Raw genomic sequence first — 21,521 nt, forward strand, 5'->3', positions numbered from 1 at the left:
TCCCACACAAAATTAAGATAAGCTAATTTTAGCTTGTGAGCTCTTTTTCTCGTCGGGTTGTGATAGATATAGATACACATTACAATATAATTCTAAAAAAAAGGCTTTTGCATGGTTTCTCTTCACGTCAGCGACTTTTTGATAATTACCAGTGTTCTCTAAAAAGCCTGGTAGCATTATAAGGAAGCCAGGTGGGGGCAGTATAATATTATAACATTTTCTTCATTTAAATGTTTAAATTTAAATTAAGCTATCCAAAGAACAAATTAATTGTATAATTTAACATACATTGAGTCAGTAATAATTTTCTGCTACAAACATTGAAAATATTTAGGACCAGATTACAATTGGAGTGCTAATTAAAGCTCCCGCTCGAGCTTTTATTGCGCTAGAAGTAAGCTTTATGTGACCAAAAAAAGGCGAAGTTAGAATATCACGTGAACATTCACGTATTCCCCCATAGAAGTAAATGGCGAAAAAAATGCACTCTCACGCAAACCCGATCGAATATTCTAATGTGAGCTAACCCAATATGAATATTTCACATTCTATTGAAGTGTTCTATTTATTCATAAATAAATATTTCTTCATATATTTGATTTTGGTACTATTTATCTATAACTATGTATGTATATATATATATATATATAATGAATATATATATAAAATATATATATGATTATAAAGGTATAGATATATACAGATATATAAAGGAATATATATATATTTATAAATACACAGAACATATTCTGCTATCTACAGAACATTGGAATGTTAAATATTTACAGTAAATACAGAGTTAAAACCTTTATTAGAAATTAATATTGCATAAATATGTTTTTTTTTCATGTTTTCATCTACTTATTAATGTTATTATGAGTGTAACTATACTTTGTAATGTATTTTTGATGTGTTTTGTGCAACTTTTTAGGTTCGCAAAAGCAAAAACGTTAACCAGAACTCTAAAGTCGCGATAATCATTCTAGCATAAATCACATTTAAGCAATCGCAATTACTTTCAACTCGCAATACTAGCGTTAAGCCCGACGAGCCCAAACCCCGCAATAAATCCTTTATCGCTTGCGCACAAATGTTAGCGCTTCACTCGTAATGTGGCCCTTAATATTTGCTCATTTTAGCTTAATATTGGCTTACATTTCAGCTGGGTGGTATACTATTAAATAGGTCCTTGGAAGAACACTGGCCCATAGTAAGAGAAGGTAATCTGTTTAAAAATGAAGTAGACCGTTTCATTTTTACAGCAAAATGTTTGCTAAAGTCAGCTCCACTACGGAATAACATGCCATGTGCTTTTTACTCCCATGCTTGTGCAGTGACTTAGATAATCAATTCCATGGCTCCCTTTGCACATGCATATTAACAAAGTCATGCGCACCGTACTTACTCCCATACAAGAAGCTGATTACAGAGATATTAAAGAGTTTTTGTTGCTATGAAAGAGGGCATTTGAAAATATATTCTTTTCTTTCATTCTTTCTTTCTTTCTTTCTTTCTTTTTCTCTTTCTTTTCCTCTTCTGAAAAAGTGTTTTGTTTTTATGTGTATGTGTATGTCACTTTCCACCAGCAGAGCTTTAGGGTTTTCCTTATCACCTAGGGAACTTTTATCCTACAAACCAGTTATGCACTCCCTATTCATTTCATAGTGACATAAATAGTTTTAACTTAACCTTTTACATTCAAAATATTTTTTAACTTGTTCAATTAGTTTGCCTTCATTTGTGTGATAGACATTTTCTTTTAAGTTTAACAACTATGGAACAGTTACAAAACATGGTAAACATTTTAACCAACACATATTTCATTATTATATTTTAACTTGTTTAGGACATTTTCTAGGAGAATTTTTTTTTTATGAGGTTGATAACCTACTTATTTTGTTAATCAAATAACGCTAGACTCCCAAACCCTTTTGTTGCAGATGGATTCTCAAACCATGAACAGTATTTGTTTTAAACACAGTCTTCAAATAAAGCATCACATTGATAGTTTCTTCAATTCTTGGTGCATCTTCTTCAAAAGATAATATTCTTCACCCTCTCTTTTTGTATCGTTTAGACTGACTATCCTAGTAATTGTAATGTTTTAAGCTGAATATGCTATGTTACTGCTATTACTAAAATATAAAATCCATTTGGTAAGGCTGGGAGAGGGTGAAGCCATAAGTTCTATGGATAACAAATTTAGCGGAAAGAGCCTAGGTGTGATCCTGTGCCATGAGAAATGGTGTCAGAACATGGATATGAAAACATAAAGTTCACTGCATACTTCATATCTTTGCTTTTCTTGTCCCACTTGTAGATGGCAGTTAAAATAAGTTTATTGTCCACCTTTCGACCCATGATAAGAAAGCTGCCACTCAAGTTGTCAAGTTGAGGACATGGACACCCTGCCGCGTTCTTTATATACAGGACAAGTTTACGGAATTCTTTCCGTTTTAGCTTTCCAGCTTTCAGAACCTTTTTCTTCTTCTGAGCTGCAATGAGTTTCCGATCTCCATTTTCAATCTTCACCTCTTTAACACGCATCCGAAGAACTGGAAAGAATTCAACAGAATAAATAGTCAGCCTTGCTTGGAAAGCAAATGAATACATAAGTGAGTGTTACTATTGCGTTCTACTTTTCTTATCTAGAAAGCCATTCATTATGTTTCAAGACAAAAAGCAAAGTGCTTTGTAAGCTGTGTAAAATGTGCCAAAATATTACATAATGGTGAAAACAAAGCTTTTAATGTTCTCTGATATAGCAAATAGCATAATCTCAGCTTTAAAACTGTTACCAAATTGATGGATTAACAGTTACTTTTGTGAATCATAAAAAAAATAAACATATTTTTCATATAAACTGTGAAGAGATAAATAGCATACTATACTAGAGTGTCCATATCTTCTAAACAGTGCTATACATGTAAGGTCCAGTCCCATGTATTGGAAAAGTATTAGCATTAAATATAATTTGTCCTTTCTCAAAACCAAAGAAATTATTCAGAGCAGGGCTGATAATAGCTATAATTAGCCATCATATTCCTAACAGGGGATGGAGAGTCATGGTGGGAGTTTTTCCTTAATAAACATTAACAACAACCCCCTATTTTTAGCACTCCAGCTAAAACTGCTGTCCCATTTTCCCTTAAATGAAGGTACAACACAGGAAAAAAATCTTTAATAAAGTATATGACTGATGTTGGTTCTATTGGGGATGCACAGAGGTGCAAAAGCTCCCCAATGTTTTTTTTTTGATGGGTTGAATTTTTCCCTCTGCTGTTACAGTTCCTTGCTGTCTAGATATATTCCTTGACTGCATAGTCACACAACCAGAGCAACATCCCCAAATAACTGTGCCAACAAAACCCCCACTGTTCTGACTCCGCCCAACCGACTCCACCACTGAGCCTCTCTGATTCATTTTTTATCTTACCACACCTCCTTAAAAAGTATGTCTAGAAACACAATTGGCTAGGAAATTTTAATTATATTATATAAAAATAGCAAAACCAAAAAGTTGCTTGCCTCACTGCACAGGATATGGGGTATCGAAGCACTCCCCAAGTTAAAGGGACATAAAACCCTTTTTTTTTTTCGTCTTTCATGATTCAAATAGAGAATACAATTTTTAAAAAAGTTAAAAATGTACTATTATCAAATGTGTGTTGTTCTTATGTTATTCTTTGCTGAAGAGATATCTAGATAGGTAGTGTGCAAATGTCTGGAGAACTAGATGACAGGAAATAATGCTGCCATCTAGTGCTCTTGCTAATGTATAACATTGTTACAAAACTGCTGCCATTTATTGCTGCAGACATATGCACACTCCTGAGCTTACCCTACTGCTTTTTAACAAAGGATAACAAGAAAACAAAGAAAATATGATAATAGAAGTAAATTCAAAGGTTGTTTAAAAATGTATGTTCTATCTGAATCATGAAACTAAAATTTTGGGTTTTATGTCCCTTTAACTTCATTCCTAGGACAGTCCTGCCAGGACAACCACTAACCATATAAGTCACCAGGTGCAAGCCACATGCTGTAACATTAACTGGAAGAATTATTTTGTTTTGGGGATTAGAGAAAACAGTGAAAAGAAAATACATAAAACTATATTTGACAAAAGTAATCTGCATTATTCATTACAAAATTTTTCTCATATATGAAGCTGCAATTTCATTCTGCTTCCACTTTATTCTTAATGTCCCTTTAATCAGGGCCGCAATCAGGGGGTGAAAGGGGTGACTCCTGTTAGAGGCCCACTAGGTCAGGGGACCCCGTGAGGCAAGCACAACTATTTTTTTGACAGCCACCAGAGGGCGCTACAACAGAGTGCTATTGAGTGCAGGAAATGTCATAACAAGGAGTAAAGCATTAGCATTTGAGAGGATTTATGAGTGTGCACTAAACCACTTTGCACAGTGTGAGACAGACTTGGCACTTCAGTTTGTACAGTGTGTGCCTGAGTCAGACGGCAGATCACTTTCATTTGCAGAGGAGGTAGGAATTACTTAGTAAATGATTATTTCTTTTTGCAATTTTGGATTGTAACTTCAGTGTGGTAGTTGTATGGTGGGGCCAGGGGTAGTTAAAACACATTTTGTTTTAGCAATATGCAGTAGTGTATTATGATTATTTGACAATACTGTAGAAATTCTATATTTAAAACCATGCAGAAATGTTTCCTTCTCAATACACAAATGGTAGGTGACCTTTTGGCAGAAATTATTATTTTTTTATTTATATATATATATAGTTTAATTAATTCCAGTTTACTGCCCCTTTATGCAAGGACTTTCCAGATGCCAGGAGGCATTTTATCCATAAGTACAGCTGACAGATGGGAACATTTGTACATCAGATTTGAAGTGATGCTCTTGGCTGGGCAAAATGGTGGAAAACAAAAACATATGTCAACCTTTCAAAAGTGCTTTTCTTCATCTACCCATTCTGACAGATCATTAATGTACAATTTTTAATTCACAGAAGTATTTTTGTTTGCACATTTACAAATATGATTCTTTAAAAAGTGATCACTAAATGTCTGCTATTTTTTTTATCATGCATGTCACACACTGTTGATTTAGGGGATGGCAATGTGCAGCCATTTTACCTCCTGTGAGTGTTTCTGTGGGTGTCTGTGTTTATGTCTTTGTGCTTTTGTTGGTGTCTTTATGAGTGTGTATTTTTTTTCTGTGGGTCTCTCTTTGAGGGTGTGTGCATATGTCTTTGTGCATTTTCTGTTGATGTCTCTTTGAGGTTGTGTGTGTGTATGTCTTTGTGCATTTTCTGTGGATGTCTCTGAGAGGGTGTGTGCATATGTCTATGTGCATTTTCTTTGGGTGTCTCTGTGAGGGAGTGTGTGTATGTATGTCTTTGTGTACTTTCTGTGGATGCCTCTGTGAGGGTGGGTGTGTATGTCGTGTGTTTTCTGTGGGTGTCTCTGTGAGGGTGTGTGCATATGTCTTTGTGTGTTTTCTGTGGATGTCTCTGTGAGGAAGTGTGTGTGTATGTATGTCTGTGTTTTCTGTGGATGTCTCTGTGAGGGTGTGCACGTATGTCTTTGTGCATTTTCTTTGGGTGTCTCTGTAAGGGTGTGTGCATATGTCTGTGTGTTTTCTGTGGGTGTCTCTGTGAGGGTGTGTTTGTATGTCTGTGCATTTTCACTGGGCATCTCTGTGAGGGTGTGTGTATGTGTGTGCATATGTCTTTGTGTGTTTTCTGTGGATGTCTCAGTGAGGGTGTGTTTGTATGTATGTCTTTGTGTTTTTTCTGTGGGTGTCTCTCTCTCTGTGTGTATGTCTTTGTGCGTTTTCTGTAGTGTCTGTGAGTGTGTATATATTTGTGTGTTTTCTGAGGCTGTCTCTGTGGGTGTTTCCTTGGGTGTATGTGCAAGTTTGTGTTTGAGTTTGTCCATTGTCGGTTCCTTTTTAGGACATTTTGACCTTACTATTGATTATTCACAAGAACAGGAGAAGTGGACCGAGCGCTACACCCAGGGCCTTAAGCTTACTAACTATATAGCCTCCTAGTAGGCTAACAATATAAAAGCTAAAATGGGGAGAGAGTAAGCGCTAAAAAGCTTAAAAGGCTAGTAAAAAGTACATTTTAATACATATAAAAATTTACAAATGACAATCAGACGCATGGATCCATGTCTGACTTAACAAAAAAATATATAATAAACAAATCTAAAAGTATCTAAAAATATCCAATGGAGTAAAGCATGTGACGCTGACTTAGTGAGCCAGTGATGAGGAGTTAGAAGGACATGTACATTCAATAATATAAACAACCTAAGTGAGTGATTGAGTGCACACACTAGCTGTCAACAAAGAAAAATAGCATTCACAAAAAATAGTGTTCACAAAAATTGGCGTACATAAAAAATGTTCAAATGTTCAACCGGTTATATGTTAGTGAATCCAGTAGTGTTTCCTCCAAAGTGACGTGTAGAAATATAACGTGAAGTCAATAATAGTAGAATGCAAACGTTGAGTGGGTCAAATTATTGTGGTTCAGCTTCTAAATTAACCCCTTAATGACCACAATGTACCCTGTATGTCACTGGTCGTTAAGGGTTTTTTCAGGACATAATAGCACAAGTCTAGCAAGAAGACGCTATTAATACCCTCCCTCCAGCAGGCTTTGTGGAATAGAGCAGTCTCAACGCTGGTGGTAAGACCGTGCTATAAAGCAATCAAGTCCCAAAAAAAGGCCAGTGACATACAGGGTACGTCGCTGGTCCTTAAGGGGTTAAAAAATGGTAAATCCGGTATAATATTATCACTGATTTTCTATTTTTGTCTTTTGATATTTTTGTCTTTTGATTTTTGTCTTTTGATTTTTGACCTTTGTTTATCATTTGAATTCAAGTTTTCCACGTGGATTTTTTCACAAGGTATTTTTATTTTTATACACCTCACGGATTTACCATTTTTTAATTTAGAAGCTGAACCACAATAGTTTGACCCACTCAACGTTTGCATTCTACTATTATTGACTTCACGTTATATTTCTACACGTCACTTTGGAGGAAACACTACTGGATTCACTAACATATAACCGGTTGAACATTTGAACATTTTTTATGTACGCCAATTTTTGTGAACACTATTTTTTGTGAATGCTATTTTTCTTTGTTGACAGCTAGTGTGTGCACTCAATCACTCACTTAGGTTGTTTATATTATTGAATGTACATGTCCTTCTAACTCCTCATCACTGGCTCACTAAGTCAGCGTCACATGCTTTACTCCATTGGATATTTTTAGAATACTTTTAGATTTGTTTATTATATATTTTTTTGTTAAGTCAGACATGGATCCATGCGTCTGATTGTCATTTGTAAATTTTTATATGTATTAAAATATACTTTTTACTAGCCTTTTAAGCTTTTTAGCGCTTATTGATTATTCACATCTTTCTACAGACTTTGAGACTAAGACCTTTCCGGAAGTCACCAATCCACCACGTAACCTTTAAATTATTGTTTAGGCAGTTCAGGGCCCTTCCTTTCAGCCACTGCATGATGTTGTCATCATATAGTTGGCATCTACCTTGACAAAAAGATAATAAGAACTTCATATTTTTTCTTGTAAATCTCCTTTTTTGACAAACTGTAGCTACCTCATTACTTGTCAGGTCAATGTAATCAAGTGCTGAGTGTCTGTGTCTGAGTGTGTTTGTGTGTTTCTTTACGTGTCTGCTAGAGTGTCTATATTTGAATCCTTATGTGTGAGTTTCGGTGTATGAGTGTGTCTGTGTGTTTCTGTGTTACTACCTTTACAACATTTCCAAGTTTGACTACACTTAAGAATAAAGTGCATATAAGTTTTAGTCCTTTGGTCAAAAATTGCATATGTCAAGGGGGGGCTGATCAATGGTTAAGTCAGGGACCCCAAAATTTCTAGTGGCCGCCCTGCCTTTAATTATGAATAGTGCCCACTTAAATGCACATTTTTCTATGGGCACTGATTGGCTAAAATGCATGTCTGTCAAAAGAACTGAGATCAGGGGGCTGGCAGAAGAGGCTTAGATACAAGGTAACTACCGAGATAAAAAGTATTTTAAAGGGCCAGTAAACCTAGCAAATAATGTTATATAATTCTGCACATAGTGCAGAACTATATAACATTAGCTTAGCGCCAGGTTTCTAAAGGGAAGGGTTAAATAGATATCTTGCAAAGAAAACAGAACGCCACTCCTGGCTCTACTGAGCAGGTCTGTTTTCTTCTCCAAAGCGCATCACGTGCACACTGTCTAATCACAGCACGCCCAATTGTGCTATTAAACTCAATGTAGCTCACTCCCGCTCTGGTCTGGTAGCGGGGGTGAGCTACATTGAGTTTAATAGCGCGATTGGGCCGGCTGTGATTAGACAGCGCGCCCAGATGCGCTTACGAGAAGAAAACAGACCTGCTCAGTAGAGCCAGGAGCGGCGTTCTGTTTTCTTTGCAAGATATCTATTTAACCCTTCACTTTAGAAATCTGGTGTTTTCTAATGTTATATAATTCTGCACTACGTGCAGAATTATATAACATTATTTGCTAGGTTTACTGGCCCTTTAATATAACTGTATTGGTTGTGTAAAACTGGGGAATGGGTAATAAAGGGGTATCTATCTTTTTAGAAAATAACAATTCTGGAGTAGACTGTCCCTTTAAAAGTCCATTTAAGTTAGGCTTATCTAAATTAATATTGAAGCCACTTACTAATGGAGACACTTCTCACAGTTCTATTGGTGGACAAAAAAAAATTAAGGTCTTATTTTACTGCAAAAATAACTTATTTTAATACGAAATCTTTTCCTGAACAAAACACTTTTCCAGTTTTTCAGTACATATATTATGTAAAAATGTGTTAAATGATATAATTAGCTGCAATATATATACAAGAGTACTATACAGTAGTTTGAATATTCCAGTAGGAAGATGCTACTAACCTAAAGAAATGTGAGTTAAATATGAAATATAATACTCTGTTTTTGCAGCACTGAGATTTTAGGACTTTTTCGATAGATTTATATATTCAGAGAATGAGCCTAGTGATAGACCTCCCATGCTGAATGTGGTTTTGACTCTTAAATAAATACTAAGGGCATTGTAAATGCTGTCTGGGCGCAAGGCTGCCCAGTTTGTGCAGCTGAATTGAAATAGCTGTAACACAAATACTCTTAAGTCCATCCTCAAGAGTATGGTCCAAAATAGGCTGAAAAATATGTAAAACATAAATGTAATTAAATAAATACAGATTTGGATCTGCCATGCCATCTTTTTTTAACCAGTAACAGAAAGCTTTTAGGGTATATGAATGGGAGTTCACTTCAGTGGGGAAGAGAATTTTAAAATATACCTCCTGTGAGTGAGTAATTTTAATGCTGTCTTTATAGGTTAGGGATATAGATATTAGTGTTTATATATTTATATATAAAAAGTTATTTTTGTACTACAGCACTTCCTGTATTAAATATAAAATGAGTGATCAGTATTTCTTGCTGAAGATTTTGGTCATCTACCATGAAGTCATCCTCTACTGCAAAAAAACAAGTTACAACATAAAACACTTTACAGATATACATTGGTTACCATACATTTACTTTAAGTTTCAATAATATAAATAGTTTTCTTTTTTTAATATCTACATTTGGGTCTATTTATAAACTTACAACTTCACAAGTAACCTTTGTTTAAGAAAAGGTGGTTTAAAAAAAGTCAGATGAGGTTAGATCAATACAAAGGCTTATAAGTCCCTTAAATACAGTAAAATTACATAATCAACAAATGCATAATAAAAAAACAATGCAAAAGTACTTATTCTTAAATTCCAATGAGTAGTAGATTTTGTATCATGTGACAGCAATTAGCCTGTTAATTCTTGCACATGCTCAGTAGGATCTGGTGCCTCAGAAAGTGTACATATAAACAAATAAATTGTGCACATTTTGATAATTGAAGAGAATTGGAAAGTTGTTTAAAATTGCATGATCTATCTATAGTTATTCTATATTATCTTTATTTATATGAACCTTAAAAATAGTTGCCATGCCGGTAAAACCAACCCTTCCTCAGAACTTAACTCTAAATTCTATATACTTTAAAGGGACAATAAACACCTTGAAATTTGTATAATCAATATTTATTTATGCAGGATGTAACTACTTTGCAATATGTTTTCATTATTTTGCCCCCTTTTCATGTAATTTAGCTCTTAAAATTGCAAATTTCTAATACTCAAAACTTAACTCAAAAAATAAACTGCTAGATATCTGTCCCTAATTGGTTGTAACTGATAACTACTGCAAATAAATGTATTTTATACTATGGTATGACCACAGCTAGCTTTGTTGTCTGCTGACTAAAGCTCTGATTGGCTCCTCCAAATAAAGCAAATGATATGTGGCTATTAAAAATAATTACAAAGGGGACGTGTCCGGGCTATGGGCCAAGATGGCCGCTAAACTGGGAGCTCTGGAATACAGTTTTACATCCCGCCTGTAATCTGCTAACTACATAGCCTTCCAGCTAGAATTTATACCTCAAGTTGTAGGGGACATTTAGCTGAATGGACTGATATAAGAATTTTTCTCAATATAGCAGGACTTCCCAGTCTTGACTGCTGAGGGTCCCTGGTGGCTCCTAAGGAGAGGGATCTCAGCCCCCCTCCCCCCCTCCGGGGAACTGGGTAATCAGAGAATACAGAGATTCTCTACATAACATTTACATCATGGAGGAGGACTTTTGCACTAAGGTACAAGCCCTATTTGCTGAATCTGAGCGGTTGATGCACTGCAAATTTGACCGCCTTATGAAATTACTTGAGGCCCCTATGGCGCAACCTTGCAGGCTTAATATGGAGGGAGAGATAGCTCCATGCACTAGGAGCGGCGGTTCACAGCCGCGGAACGAAAGCGCATTCACCGGAACCAGCTTCATAGAGAAGGGACAGCAGGATGCTGGTCCTGGAGAAGATGGGTGGAGAGCTGTCAACACTCTGGGAGTGCCTAAAGTAAAGGATCCGTCTGAGAAGGAGACAGATGTGACGGCAGCGACTATCGGCATCGCAGAAGACACGGTAGAGGCTCGTGATGGTTGTTCCATTAGAAGTATCCAGCTTACTGCCGCTTACCTGGACATGTGGGGGAGACCGGCCGGCTACCCTGCGAAAGGTTATACGGAGGAACGCTGGGTGTTGGTGGCTCACTATAATAAGAGCCGGGATTGGGTAAAGTAAAGGCCATAGCGATAACTTTTGGACTGCTGGGCCTGATTTAACTCCACCTCAGAACTATTCCTCTCTTAAACTTGGTATCTATACACTGCTCAGAGAACTGTTATATCTTATGCCGAGATGCTATTTGTATATTTATTATTGTTTTGCCACTGGGTTTGTTGTTAATTTAGCTTAGTTATGCATCTTGATTATTACCCTATGAGACAGGGGGAAAGATGGCTAGCTGAAATAAATTTGCCCAATCCCAGTTTATTAGTAGGACAACGATATCTGGTAGAACCTGGGAGTCTATCAGGAGATAAGGGTGTTGCATCCGTTTGATAAAGAGTAGACCTCCCCCCCTACTCCACGCTTGTTATACCGCAGGTCCAACAGGGGCCTGTACCCCCCAGATCAGAAGGTGGTGTTCATAGAGGCCCTGATGTAGCAATGCTAGAATATGGGGAAAATTAATGTTTATAAGCTCCTTTTAACTATGATAATTAGTCATATTTTCTTTTTCTCCTGACTGTGCGAGAATTAGTTAGCCAGTTATGTAGATATGTTATCATAAAAGGGAGTGTGTAACCTATATAGTTCTCTAGAATTTATATTATTTAATGTGGGGTTGCACGTGTAAAACTACTACGCTATTCCTGGGACACACATGTTTAGATGAAGCTATATAGCCTTAATGTGCAGTTTATAAGTTACATTACTAATTGGGAGTCTCTGTAAACAGATTTCCTATTGTGGGATGCTATGTATTAGGTCTGCAATTGGTATAATCTATATGGACATGCCCTGATGTTCCGTGTATATATTGACACTCATGTATTACTTGCCCCGCTTGTTACTAAGGTGCCTTGAGATTCTATAATTAAGGTTCACTGAAGTTACCTCTTGTAATTTAAACTCAACATCTTGGAGCTTAAAGTTAACTTATTGCAGCTGTTAATATGTTGAGTATAAGGTCCATGAGTGGCCTATCAGATTTAGAAGCAATTTAAAAAATTGAATAAACATTGTGAGGGGTTATATATATCGATACCCATGTATTACTTGCTCCCCTCGTTAGTAGGGTGCCTTGAGATTGTATAATTTAAGCTCACTGAAATTACTTCTTGTAGTTTAATTTAGGCAGGCGCCCTAGTCATAGCATATTTATATACTTCAGATTCTAACTTAGATTATCATATTTATTGGTTGTTATTTATGTTATGGACACACGACGACCTATGCCTTTTTCCTTAGAGATGGAATACGAAAGCCAGGTCTCATGACTAACATTTGTTTTGTTTTGTTGTGTCCATGTTAATATATTTATATGTAAAATGAGGTACGGCTCATGGCCTAATGTATTTCCCACTGCTTGGGAATCTATGCTGTTTCCTGTTCTAAGACATACCTATGTATTAACTGTGCAAGAATTAATGCATGTATACAGGTATGTTGCCATGAAAGTATACACTGTTATCTATGTATGTCTTTGTTACCTCAATAAAAAGGATAAAAAAAAAAAAAAAAAATGATGTTAATTTGTTATAATAAAATTTAGACTTGGATAATATTTTATGCTATAGCAACACAACAGAAATTTCTTGTAATCACAAGGTGTCCCTTTAATGGACATAAATATGAATGATAATTTTCTTTCTATTGTGCAACAATCATATTTAGCTTATTTTTAAACAATCTTTAGTGAACTGCCCTGATTAGGTTAATAGGAAGTACAAATGTACTCACGAGCCAGTCAAAAAAATAGATATGTGTAGCAACATGGATATTATCTTCCTAGTGATAATGCTTTCATGGATAAATATACTTGCTTCGTGGGTCATGAAGTACATTAATAAGTTGTTTAATGTATAAACGACTCAATGGGATTCATAGCACAAAACATGCTGCTACTGTAGTGGCCAGTTACAAACACTTTAAAAGATGAAAGAGACGCGTATCAACCTTAACTGAGATAGCTCGGTTTTACAACATACTTATAGATATGGTACTCAGATTCCTGTCATCATTAAACATAACCCATAACACATACCAATGACTTCACATACTTTAATACTATCACACTTTTATACAAGGTTTATTAGGCTATTTTATGCATTGCTAGAATGTCAAGAAACAGTCATAGATTGAGCAAAAGAAAGAAAGAGAGAGATAAAGAGGACAGATTGGTGGCAGCTCTTGGGAGAGATGGGAGGGGGGGTGCTGGGGGTAGAATGCACCCTCTTTTCATTACTATAACAATTCCCAAACTCTGCTGGCTAGAAAGGTAGGGCTTTTTTATAGGTAGTATAAGGTAAAGTTAAAAATCATTACCCTTCAACCTTGATATTTAGTTTTGTAATAATCTTCTTGCACTATATTTTATGTAAAATAAGGGCACACTGTACTGAAAATGTTACGTCATCTCTTTAAAAAATCTACAAATACTGACTTTTATCAGGACAAATACATTAGGTAAACATTTTTTTTTAAATTTAAATTAAAACAAATACAGCTTTATCAGCTGTGTTCTCCTGTTATTCCTTAATGGATGCTAAGTACTTCCCAGTAATTCCCATTAGCTGATAACTACTTCTTGTTCTTTTATTCAAATAAGGGGTTTTATGTCCTTATAGCTACAAAGTGTTAACGGTACTAGTAATAACCACTAACCTCTTTTTGTCATGTTGTTGATTTTACAATTTGTAGATCCGTGTTTCCCTGAACTAATAAAAACATAGCAGGCATTTAAATAAATAGGGAAACTGTATTACAGGGAGAAAACCCTTTGTCCAAACTGCTTGGGACTGGAAAAGGTTTGGATTTTGAAATATTTGCATTTGTAAAATGGGCCAGTTTAGAGAAAATATCTTATGTCATTTAGGCAATATTTACATGTCATAGTACAGCTTATACAGACAACCTAAAGGTTGTTTTATATCATTTTAATACTTTTGCATACATAGTACCATCAGAAAGATAGTACAGTGCTGTAATCAGAAAGTTGATGTTTGTTGTTTTAAATAAATATGAACTGTTTATTTGCATTTTACAACGTAAAAACCAAACCAAAGACAGGAAGAATATACTGTGACTTACAGAGAGGGAAAAATATAAATTTTTGATAATTTCATTTAAAAAAAAGTTTGGGTTTCAAAATAAGTTTGGATTTTGGAATTCCGGTCTAGGGATTTGTACTGGTAGTATAAAATTAGATGATATTTTTAATTTCTATATAGGTTGATTTTTTTCCTATGCTAATTTTAGACAGGGGTAGAAGCGTGAGTATATTGTCAAAATCGGTTAGGCCACCCCTCTGGGAAATAAGAAATGTATCTCATATTTTTACTGGTAAATATGTTTTACCTATTTATTTTATGGATAAATTGTAAGATGTGTTAAAAATAATACATTGTATTTTCAGATTTCCAGTATTTTTTTTATCAAACAATATAGGTATAAAATTCTAAAGTGTTGATGTTTAATAAAGGGGAATTAATGCTGAATGTGAGACTATAAATTTGTGCATTAAACATTTGGGAAATAATGAATTCTTCACTACTTTGTACAATGTGCGTAATAGAAAAATACTTAAAGTGTATTTTTAAAAATGTCTTATAGTGGCATTTTCTCATATTAAGATGTTTATGAAACTAAAGTCATTTTCTAAAAGCTGAAAAAAATGATGTATGATTTGTTTAGGTAGCCCACAGAAAAATACTGAAATTGATTGATAAATGCAATTAATGCCAAACAGTTTTATCATAGGGGTGTGAAATGGCTCAGCAATGAAGAATGACTTTAATGCCCCTTTAAGAGTTATGTAAATATAATTCAACAATTTAATGCATCTGCTCCATTAATAGAAAAGTGGCCATTCTGTTCTTGAATTGAGAACATGTTGCATACTTTATGACCACCCATGGTTAACTGCATTAAAATAGTTTCTCTGCTCCATTTTGATAACAAATAAGAAGCCACACTGCCGTGTGAATGTATACCATGGACACAAGAGTGCTTAAAAAGCAAGTTTTCTTAACACACAGAGACAACTTCTCTTAATGGAAAGGTTTTTAAACAAGGTTATCCTTCATATTCTACCAGAACAGTGCTGACCTGTCAGACTGATACAAGGCAGCACTTCCTTGTTAATTTGTTAAGACACAAGCCATGTGCCCATTTTTTACATGGCAAATTGAAGTATAAGAGAGTCCTATATTGAAAAAAAAAAGTCTGACAAGTCGTCACTTCACTTCTCAAGCCAAAGGTATGTTTGAAGATGGAACTGAGGTGATTTTGACAGTTAATTAATGTGGTAAATGCCCCATTACCACAAACTACCTATGGTGATAAAGGCCTGGTGTACTCTTGCCCAAACCGCTGAAGTGTTGTTGGGTCAGGGATACGAACAGAATGTTTACTGCTTAAAAGACCTTAAATGTATGAGAAGAATTTAGGTCTGGTAGCTGAAAAGCCCACGTTTGTATGTTTACTGTGGAAATGAAACTGTTTAATTCAATTTTCTTTTTAAAAAGGGAAATCAAACATAAAGCTGGTACTCCCGTTTCAAAATAAACTTTATGTATTCTATGCAATGTCCATAAATATAAAAAGAGACATTTAGCAATCGAGCAAATAAACTCAGCGCTTAGTGTGTTTGTTTTATTTTAGACTAATTGGCTTTTAAGTTTAACATTAGCTTAAAAACAACAGTACACATCACAAGTTGTTGTTTAATTACTGATTTCAATTAAACTTTTGTTCTCTAGTTAATAAGCCTAGCATGTTTAAACATCTTAAAGGAAAATAAAAGAGATAATAAAGTACATAATGTTAAACCTTACTTTTTAAATATTTAAGAGATTCCTTCCCTCAGAGAAAATTAATTTATAGCGGTGTATGTTTGGAGACAGCGCTGAATTTTTCTGTTTTCTGGATCCTGTTTATTTTCTCTCAATAAGTTTTCTGGATCCTGTTTATTTTCTCTCAATACGTTTTATTTCCCTTCTTCTCTCCCTTCTGTATTTTCCACCATTTATAGTAAACCCAAAGCCCTTGGGGTAGATTTATTAAATGTCGGATGGACATCGATAAATGCCAACAGCATATGCTGTCGGCATTTAACATTGCACAAGCATTTCTAGTAAAATGCTTGAGCAATGCCGCCCCCTGCACATTCGCGGCAAATCAGCCGCTAGCAGGGGGTGTCAATCATCCTGATTGTATCTGATCGGGATTATTGTAGTCTGCCAGCTCAGAGGTGGCAGAGAAGTTAAGGAGCAGCGGTCTTCTTAACGTCTGTTTCCGGCAAGCCGGAAGCTAAAGGGGTAGATTGCAGCACCCGCTGCTAAATAAATCTACCCCCTTGTGTCTTGGATGGTTTTGATCAGATTGAAAATGGAGGGAAAAAAAACTATACACATAAATAAAGATGTTGGGGCCAAAATCATATCTCCCAATTTTTTATTTTATTTTTATTTTTAACAGGAGGTCTTGGGTGGAGTTAGGAATCGAGTTGAGGCACAGTCTATAGACATGGCTGAAATATGATATAGAATACTAGCAGGCATGCCAAGGATCATATAACATTTTAGGGTGCAAATAAGTGACCACAAAGTTGAAGGGACATACAAATGCAAAAATAAAATGCTCTGATATGTTAGAGCATGCTTGAAAAATAATTATGTGTTAAATCCTTGCAAAGGTGTGAAACATATATTTAAGGTCATCTCAATAGCAGCAATGCACTACTGGGAACTAGCTAAACACACATGGGGGCCTATTTATGAAAGGCCTGTTGGACATGATTCGACATTGCAGATCATGTCCGACAGATCTCGCTGAATGACGAGAGCAATACGCTCTCCGCATTCAGCATTGCACCAGCAGCTCTTGTGAACTTCTGGTGTAACGCTGCCCCCTGCAGATTCGCGGCAAATGGGCCGCTAGCAGGGGGGTGTCAATCAACCCGTTCGTATTCGATCCAGTTGAATTGCGGCGATGTCTGTCCGCCTCCTCAGAGCAGGCGGACAGGTTATGGAGCAGCAGTCTTTAGACCGCTGCTCCATAACTTGTGTTTCTGGCGAGTCTGAAGGCTCGCCAGAAACATGGGGCTTCAAGCTCCATACGGAGCTTGATAGATATGCTCCATGGTTCGTCAATAACAAGAGGCGTATATGTGTGTAGTATCCCTTTAAATACCAGTGGTGCATTGCTGTTCCTGATCCTACCTAAGTATACTTTTCAACAAAGGATACCAAGAGAACAAAACGTATTTGATGACAAAAGTACATTGACGTGTCTCTTAAAATTGAATGCTTTATCTGGACCATTACAGTTTCAATTTTACATTTCATATTCCTTTAAAGCAGAGATAGAGAACCTTGGCACTTCTGATGTTTCAGAACTACATTACCCATGATGCTTAGACACTCTGAAGTCCAGTTGAGCATCATGGCAAATGTAGTTCTGAAACATCTGGAGGGCAAGTTTCCTAATTCCTGCTTTAAAGGGATACTAAATCCCAATTTTTTGCTTTCATGATTTAGATAGAGCATGCAATTTTAAGCAACTTTCTATTTTACTCCTATTATCAATTTTTCTTCGTTCTCTTGCTATCTTTATTTTAAAAAGCACAAATGTAAAGCTTAGGAGCTGGGCCATTTTAGGTTCAGCACCTTGGATTGCACTTGCTTATTGGTGGCTACATTTAACCACCAATAAACAAGCGTAACCCAGGTTCTGAACCAAAAATGGGTCGGCTTCTAAGATTTTACATTCCTGTTTTTTTAAATAAAGATAGCAAGAGAATGAAGAAAAATTGATAATAGGAGTAAATTATAAAGTTACTTAAAATTGCACGCTCTATCTGAATCATGAAAGAAATAATTTGGGTTTAGTATCCCTTTAAATATCAAAAGGCAATTGTACTTAAGTTGGAGGGAGGCATTTTAAACTACCTATTCCAACGTAAATTAATAATTTAAAGGACCAGTCAACACAGTAGATTTGCATAATCAGCAAATGCAAGATAACAAGACAATACAATAGCACTTAGTCTGAACAAATGAGTAGTAGATTTTTTTTCTGACAATTTTAAAAGTTATGTCTTTATCCACTCACCCTGTTCCATGTGACAGCCATCAGCCAATCACAAATGCATACACGTACCATGTGACAGCCATCAGCCATTCACAAATGCATACACACTTATTCTTGCACATGCTCAGTAGGAGCTGGTGACTCAAAAAGTTTAAATATGAAAAGAATGTGCACATTTTGTTAATGGAAGTAAATTGGAAAGTTGTTTAAAATGGCATGCTCTATCTGAATAATGAAAGTTTAATTTTGATTGAGTGTCCCTTGAAATAATTTATTCATTAATACATTTTAAATAGTCTTCCACTGTCGTTACCTCTCTTTTTACTCTGCATAGATCTCAGAACATATAAAAAGGGGCATTACCTTGCAAAATCACGGAAGCTAGGGGTCAAACCCTACAAAAATAAGTGTGGAAACTCACGAAGACTTCCACCCCTCACAATTAATATTGTTTTATACACACACACACTTATATATATATACACACACACACACACACTGCATTTATATGTATTTAATCTATACGCTTTGGTTAATGAAAACAAATTAAATCCAGTAAAGGTTTGAATGGTTGCCTTTGAGCCTGAGACGCCTCCTCTGTCACCCACTTAAGGTGCAATAGTCCTATTTCTGCTGAGGGGAGTTAAATAACTCCAGAGCAAGCCACACAGAAATGTAAGCACCATGTGTTCCACACATTGCAAGGTGATCACACAACAGGACCGCTGACAGGCTTGCATTAAGTGTATTGTAGGAAATGTTACTGCCCATTACTATAGGATCTCACTATCCTTCTAACCAGTCTGTGCTCCAGCTCCTCCCACCAGCAGCAGCAGTGTTTAATGAAGCATTTCTGTTCTCTGTCCAGAGGGAACTTAGTTCCTCCTGCAAAAATAGTGCAGGAACTCTGTTCCCATGCGTTCCCGCCCAACTTGACCCCTGTTTGCTACAGCAATACATTAGGGGTCAACATTTTTTCCTTTGTAACCTTTACTGATTATTGGTCTGCACAGATTGGTCTGAGGGCATAGCTGGGTGAGGGAGAATTTGGCAGGATTTCAGTTGTCATTGGTTTTACTTTGGTGAAGCAGTAGAGGGGACAATGTTCGAAAATAGGTACAATCCCACAAAATATGGGCCACGTGAAAGAACTGCAAAAAAGTCTATTCTTTTCATAGAGAGAAAGGGTAACATGTGAAACAAATTTATAACATTAGAATACAACTTTCAAGCCTTTAAACAACTTTAAACATATTAGGAATTTTGCAATGAGATTTCTTATTATATTAAAAACTAGCATTTAAATGGTTTGAAAATCTGAGGGGGAAAAGTGAATATTGATTTGTGCAGAATGTTCTCGTTTTGCTCCGTTCTATGCTTTTAATGGTAAGAAATAGATCTTTAGCTGTATTATATTCACAGTCACTAAGCTGCTGACAGCATATCTTGGCAGAGGATGTATTGGCAAGATAATTATTTACAAAACTTTCATTTCTAAAATGAAAATCACATGCTTAAATGCAAATAGTTCTGCTATGTAAATGTAAGGTATTAGTCACCAAAATGGTGTTAACAAGGAAGGAACCGACAAGGCAAATTCAGTAAATTTATTAGGTGCACATTTAAGGGGTGTAATAATTTATAAGCATTAATCAAGTACTGTGAACAATAGACATTACGTGATTCATCATAATCTAGAGTTTGACAATTATCAGCTGCAGAGGAGCCCTTTTTAAACTTGATGTAATAACAATCTGCTATTTTCATTGTGCAATTTTTTTCTTCGTTATTGAAAATGGTCCTATACTTAAAGGGACAATCAACACCAGAATTTTTGTTGTTTTAAAAGATAGATAATCCCTTAATTACCAATTCCCCAGTTTTGCATAACCAACACAGTTATATTAATACACTTTTTACCTCTGTAATTACCGTGTATCTAAGCCTCAGCAGACTGCCCCTTTTTTCAGTTATTTTGACAGACTTGCAGTTTAGCCAATCAGAGCTGTCTCCATGGTAAATTCACGTGCATGAGCTCAATGTTATCTATATGAAACACGTGAACTAATGCCCTCTAGTGGTGAAAAACTATCAAAATGCATTTAGATTAGAGGCGGACTTCAAGGCCTAAGATATTAGCATATGAACCTCCTAGGTTTAGCTTTCAACTAAGAATCACAAGAGAACAAAGCAAAATTGGTGATAAAAGTAAATTGGAAAGTTGTTTAAAATTACATGCCCTATTTGAAACATGAAAGTTTTTTTTGGACTTGACTGTCCCTTTAAAGGGACATGAAACCCAAAATGTTCCTTTCGTGATTCAGATTAAGCATGCAATTTAAAAGAACTTTTTAATTTACCTCTATTATCTCATTTTCTCCATTCACTTGGTATCTTTTGGTGGAAAGCAGGGACATATGTTCAGGAGCGTGCACGTGTCTAGGCAAATTTACAAGGCAATTTTTTATTTATTTGAATACAGTTAAAAGGTCTTGATAAATACCCGGACAACAATTTTCAACTTAATACTGAGTGTCCCAAAAAGCTTTTGACACATGACATGAACATGGGCAAAACACACTGAAATTACCATTGCCATTAGGGATGGGCGAATGTGTTTATATCCGAATTCGAATGTTAGAACGAATGTTATTGTAGAAATTCAATTTACATAATAGAATGTTGATAAAAACGAATATTCTTAAAAATTCGATTTTCGAATGTTATTTACAGTTTTCGAATGTCACATTCAAATTCGAATTTTACATTCGAATATCACATTCAGATTCGAATATTACATTTATAAAACACAATTGTAGACTAGAAACACTTTCGAATGTCACATTCGAATCGAATATCACATTTAAAACACAGTATTAGACTAGAATTACTATTTCAAATTGGAATGTGACATTTATAAAACACAGTTGTAGACTAGAAATACTATTTCAAATTTGAATGTAACATTCGAATTCGAATGTCACATTCGAATTTGAATATTACATTTCGAAATTGAATGAATACATAGCTAAACATTCTATTATTCAAACTAATATTTTCCAATTTTATTGAAAAATTCAAAAACGAAAATTCGAAAATAGAATGTTAGAATGTTATATAAACATTCGAAATTCGATTTGAACGAACAAATGTATCAAAATTCGTTTTAACTTTCGAATTTTTAGAAACATTCGCCCATCCCTAATTGC

At 35.4% G+C, this 21,521-nt stretch overlaps 1 protein-coding gene across 1 annotated transcript in view; it reads right to left on the reverse strand.

Moving 5' to 3' along the window:
- Positions 1-1,802: 1,802 nt before the first annotated feature.
- The window catches only part of SFRP5 (secreted frizzled related protein 5), a 132,852-nt gene continuing 113,133 nt past the window's right edge, over positions 1,803-21,521 (reverse strand). The window contains exon 3 of the mRNA XM_053692549.1: positions 1,803-2,555. Within this exon, the coding sequence (XP_053548524.1) occupies positions 2,203-2,555 (353 nt within the window). The 3' untranslated portion in view covers positions 1,803-2,202. The remainder of the gene's footprint in view (positions 2,556-21,521) is intronic.

The sequence above is a fragment of the Bombina bombina genome, chromosome 9, assembly GCF_027579735.1.
Source record: "Bombina bombina isolate aBomBom1 chromosome 9, aBomBom1.pri, whole genome shotgun sequence".
Classification (NCBI taxonomy): Eukaryota; Metazoa; Chordata; class Amphibia; order Anura; family Bombinatoridae; genus Bombina; species Bombina bombina.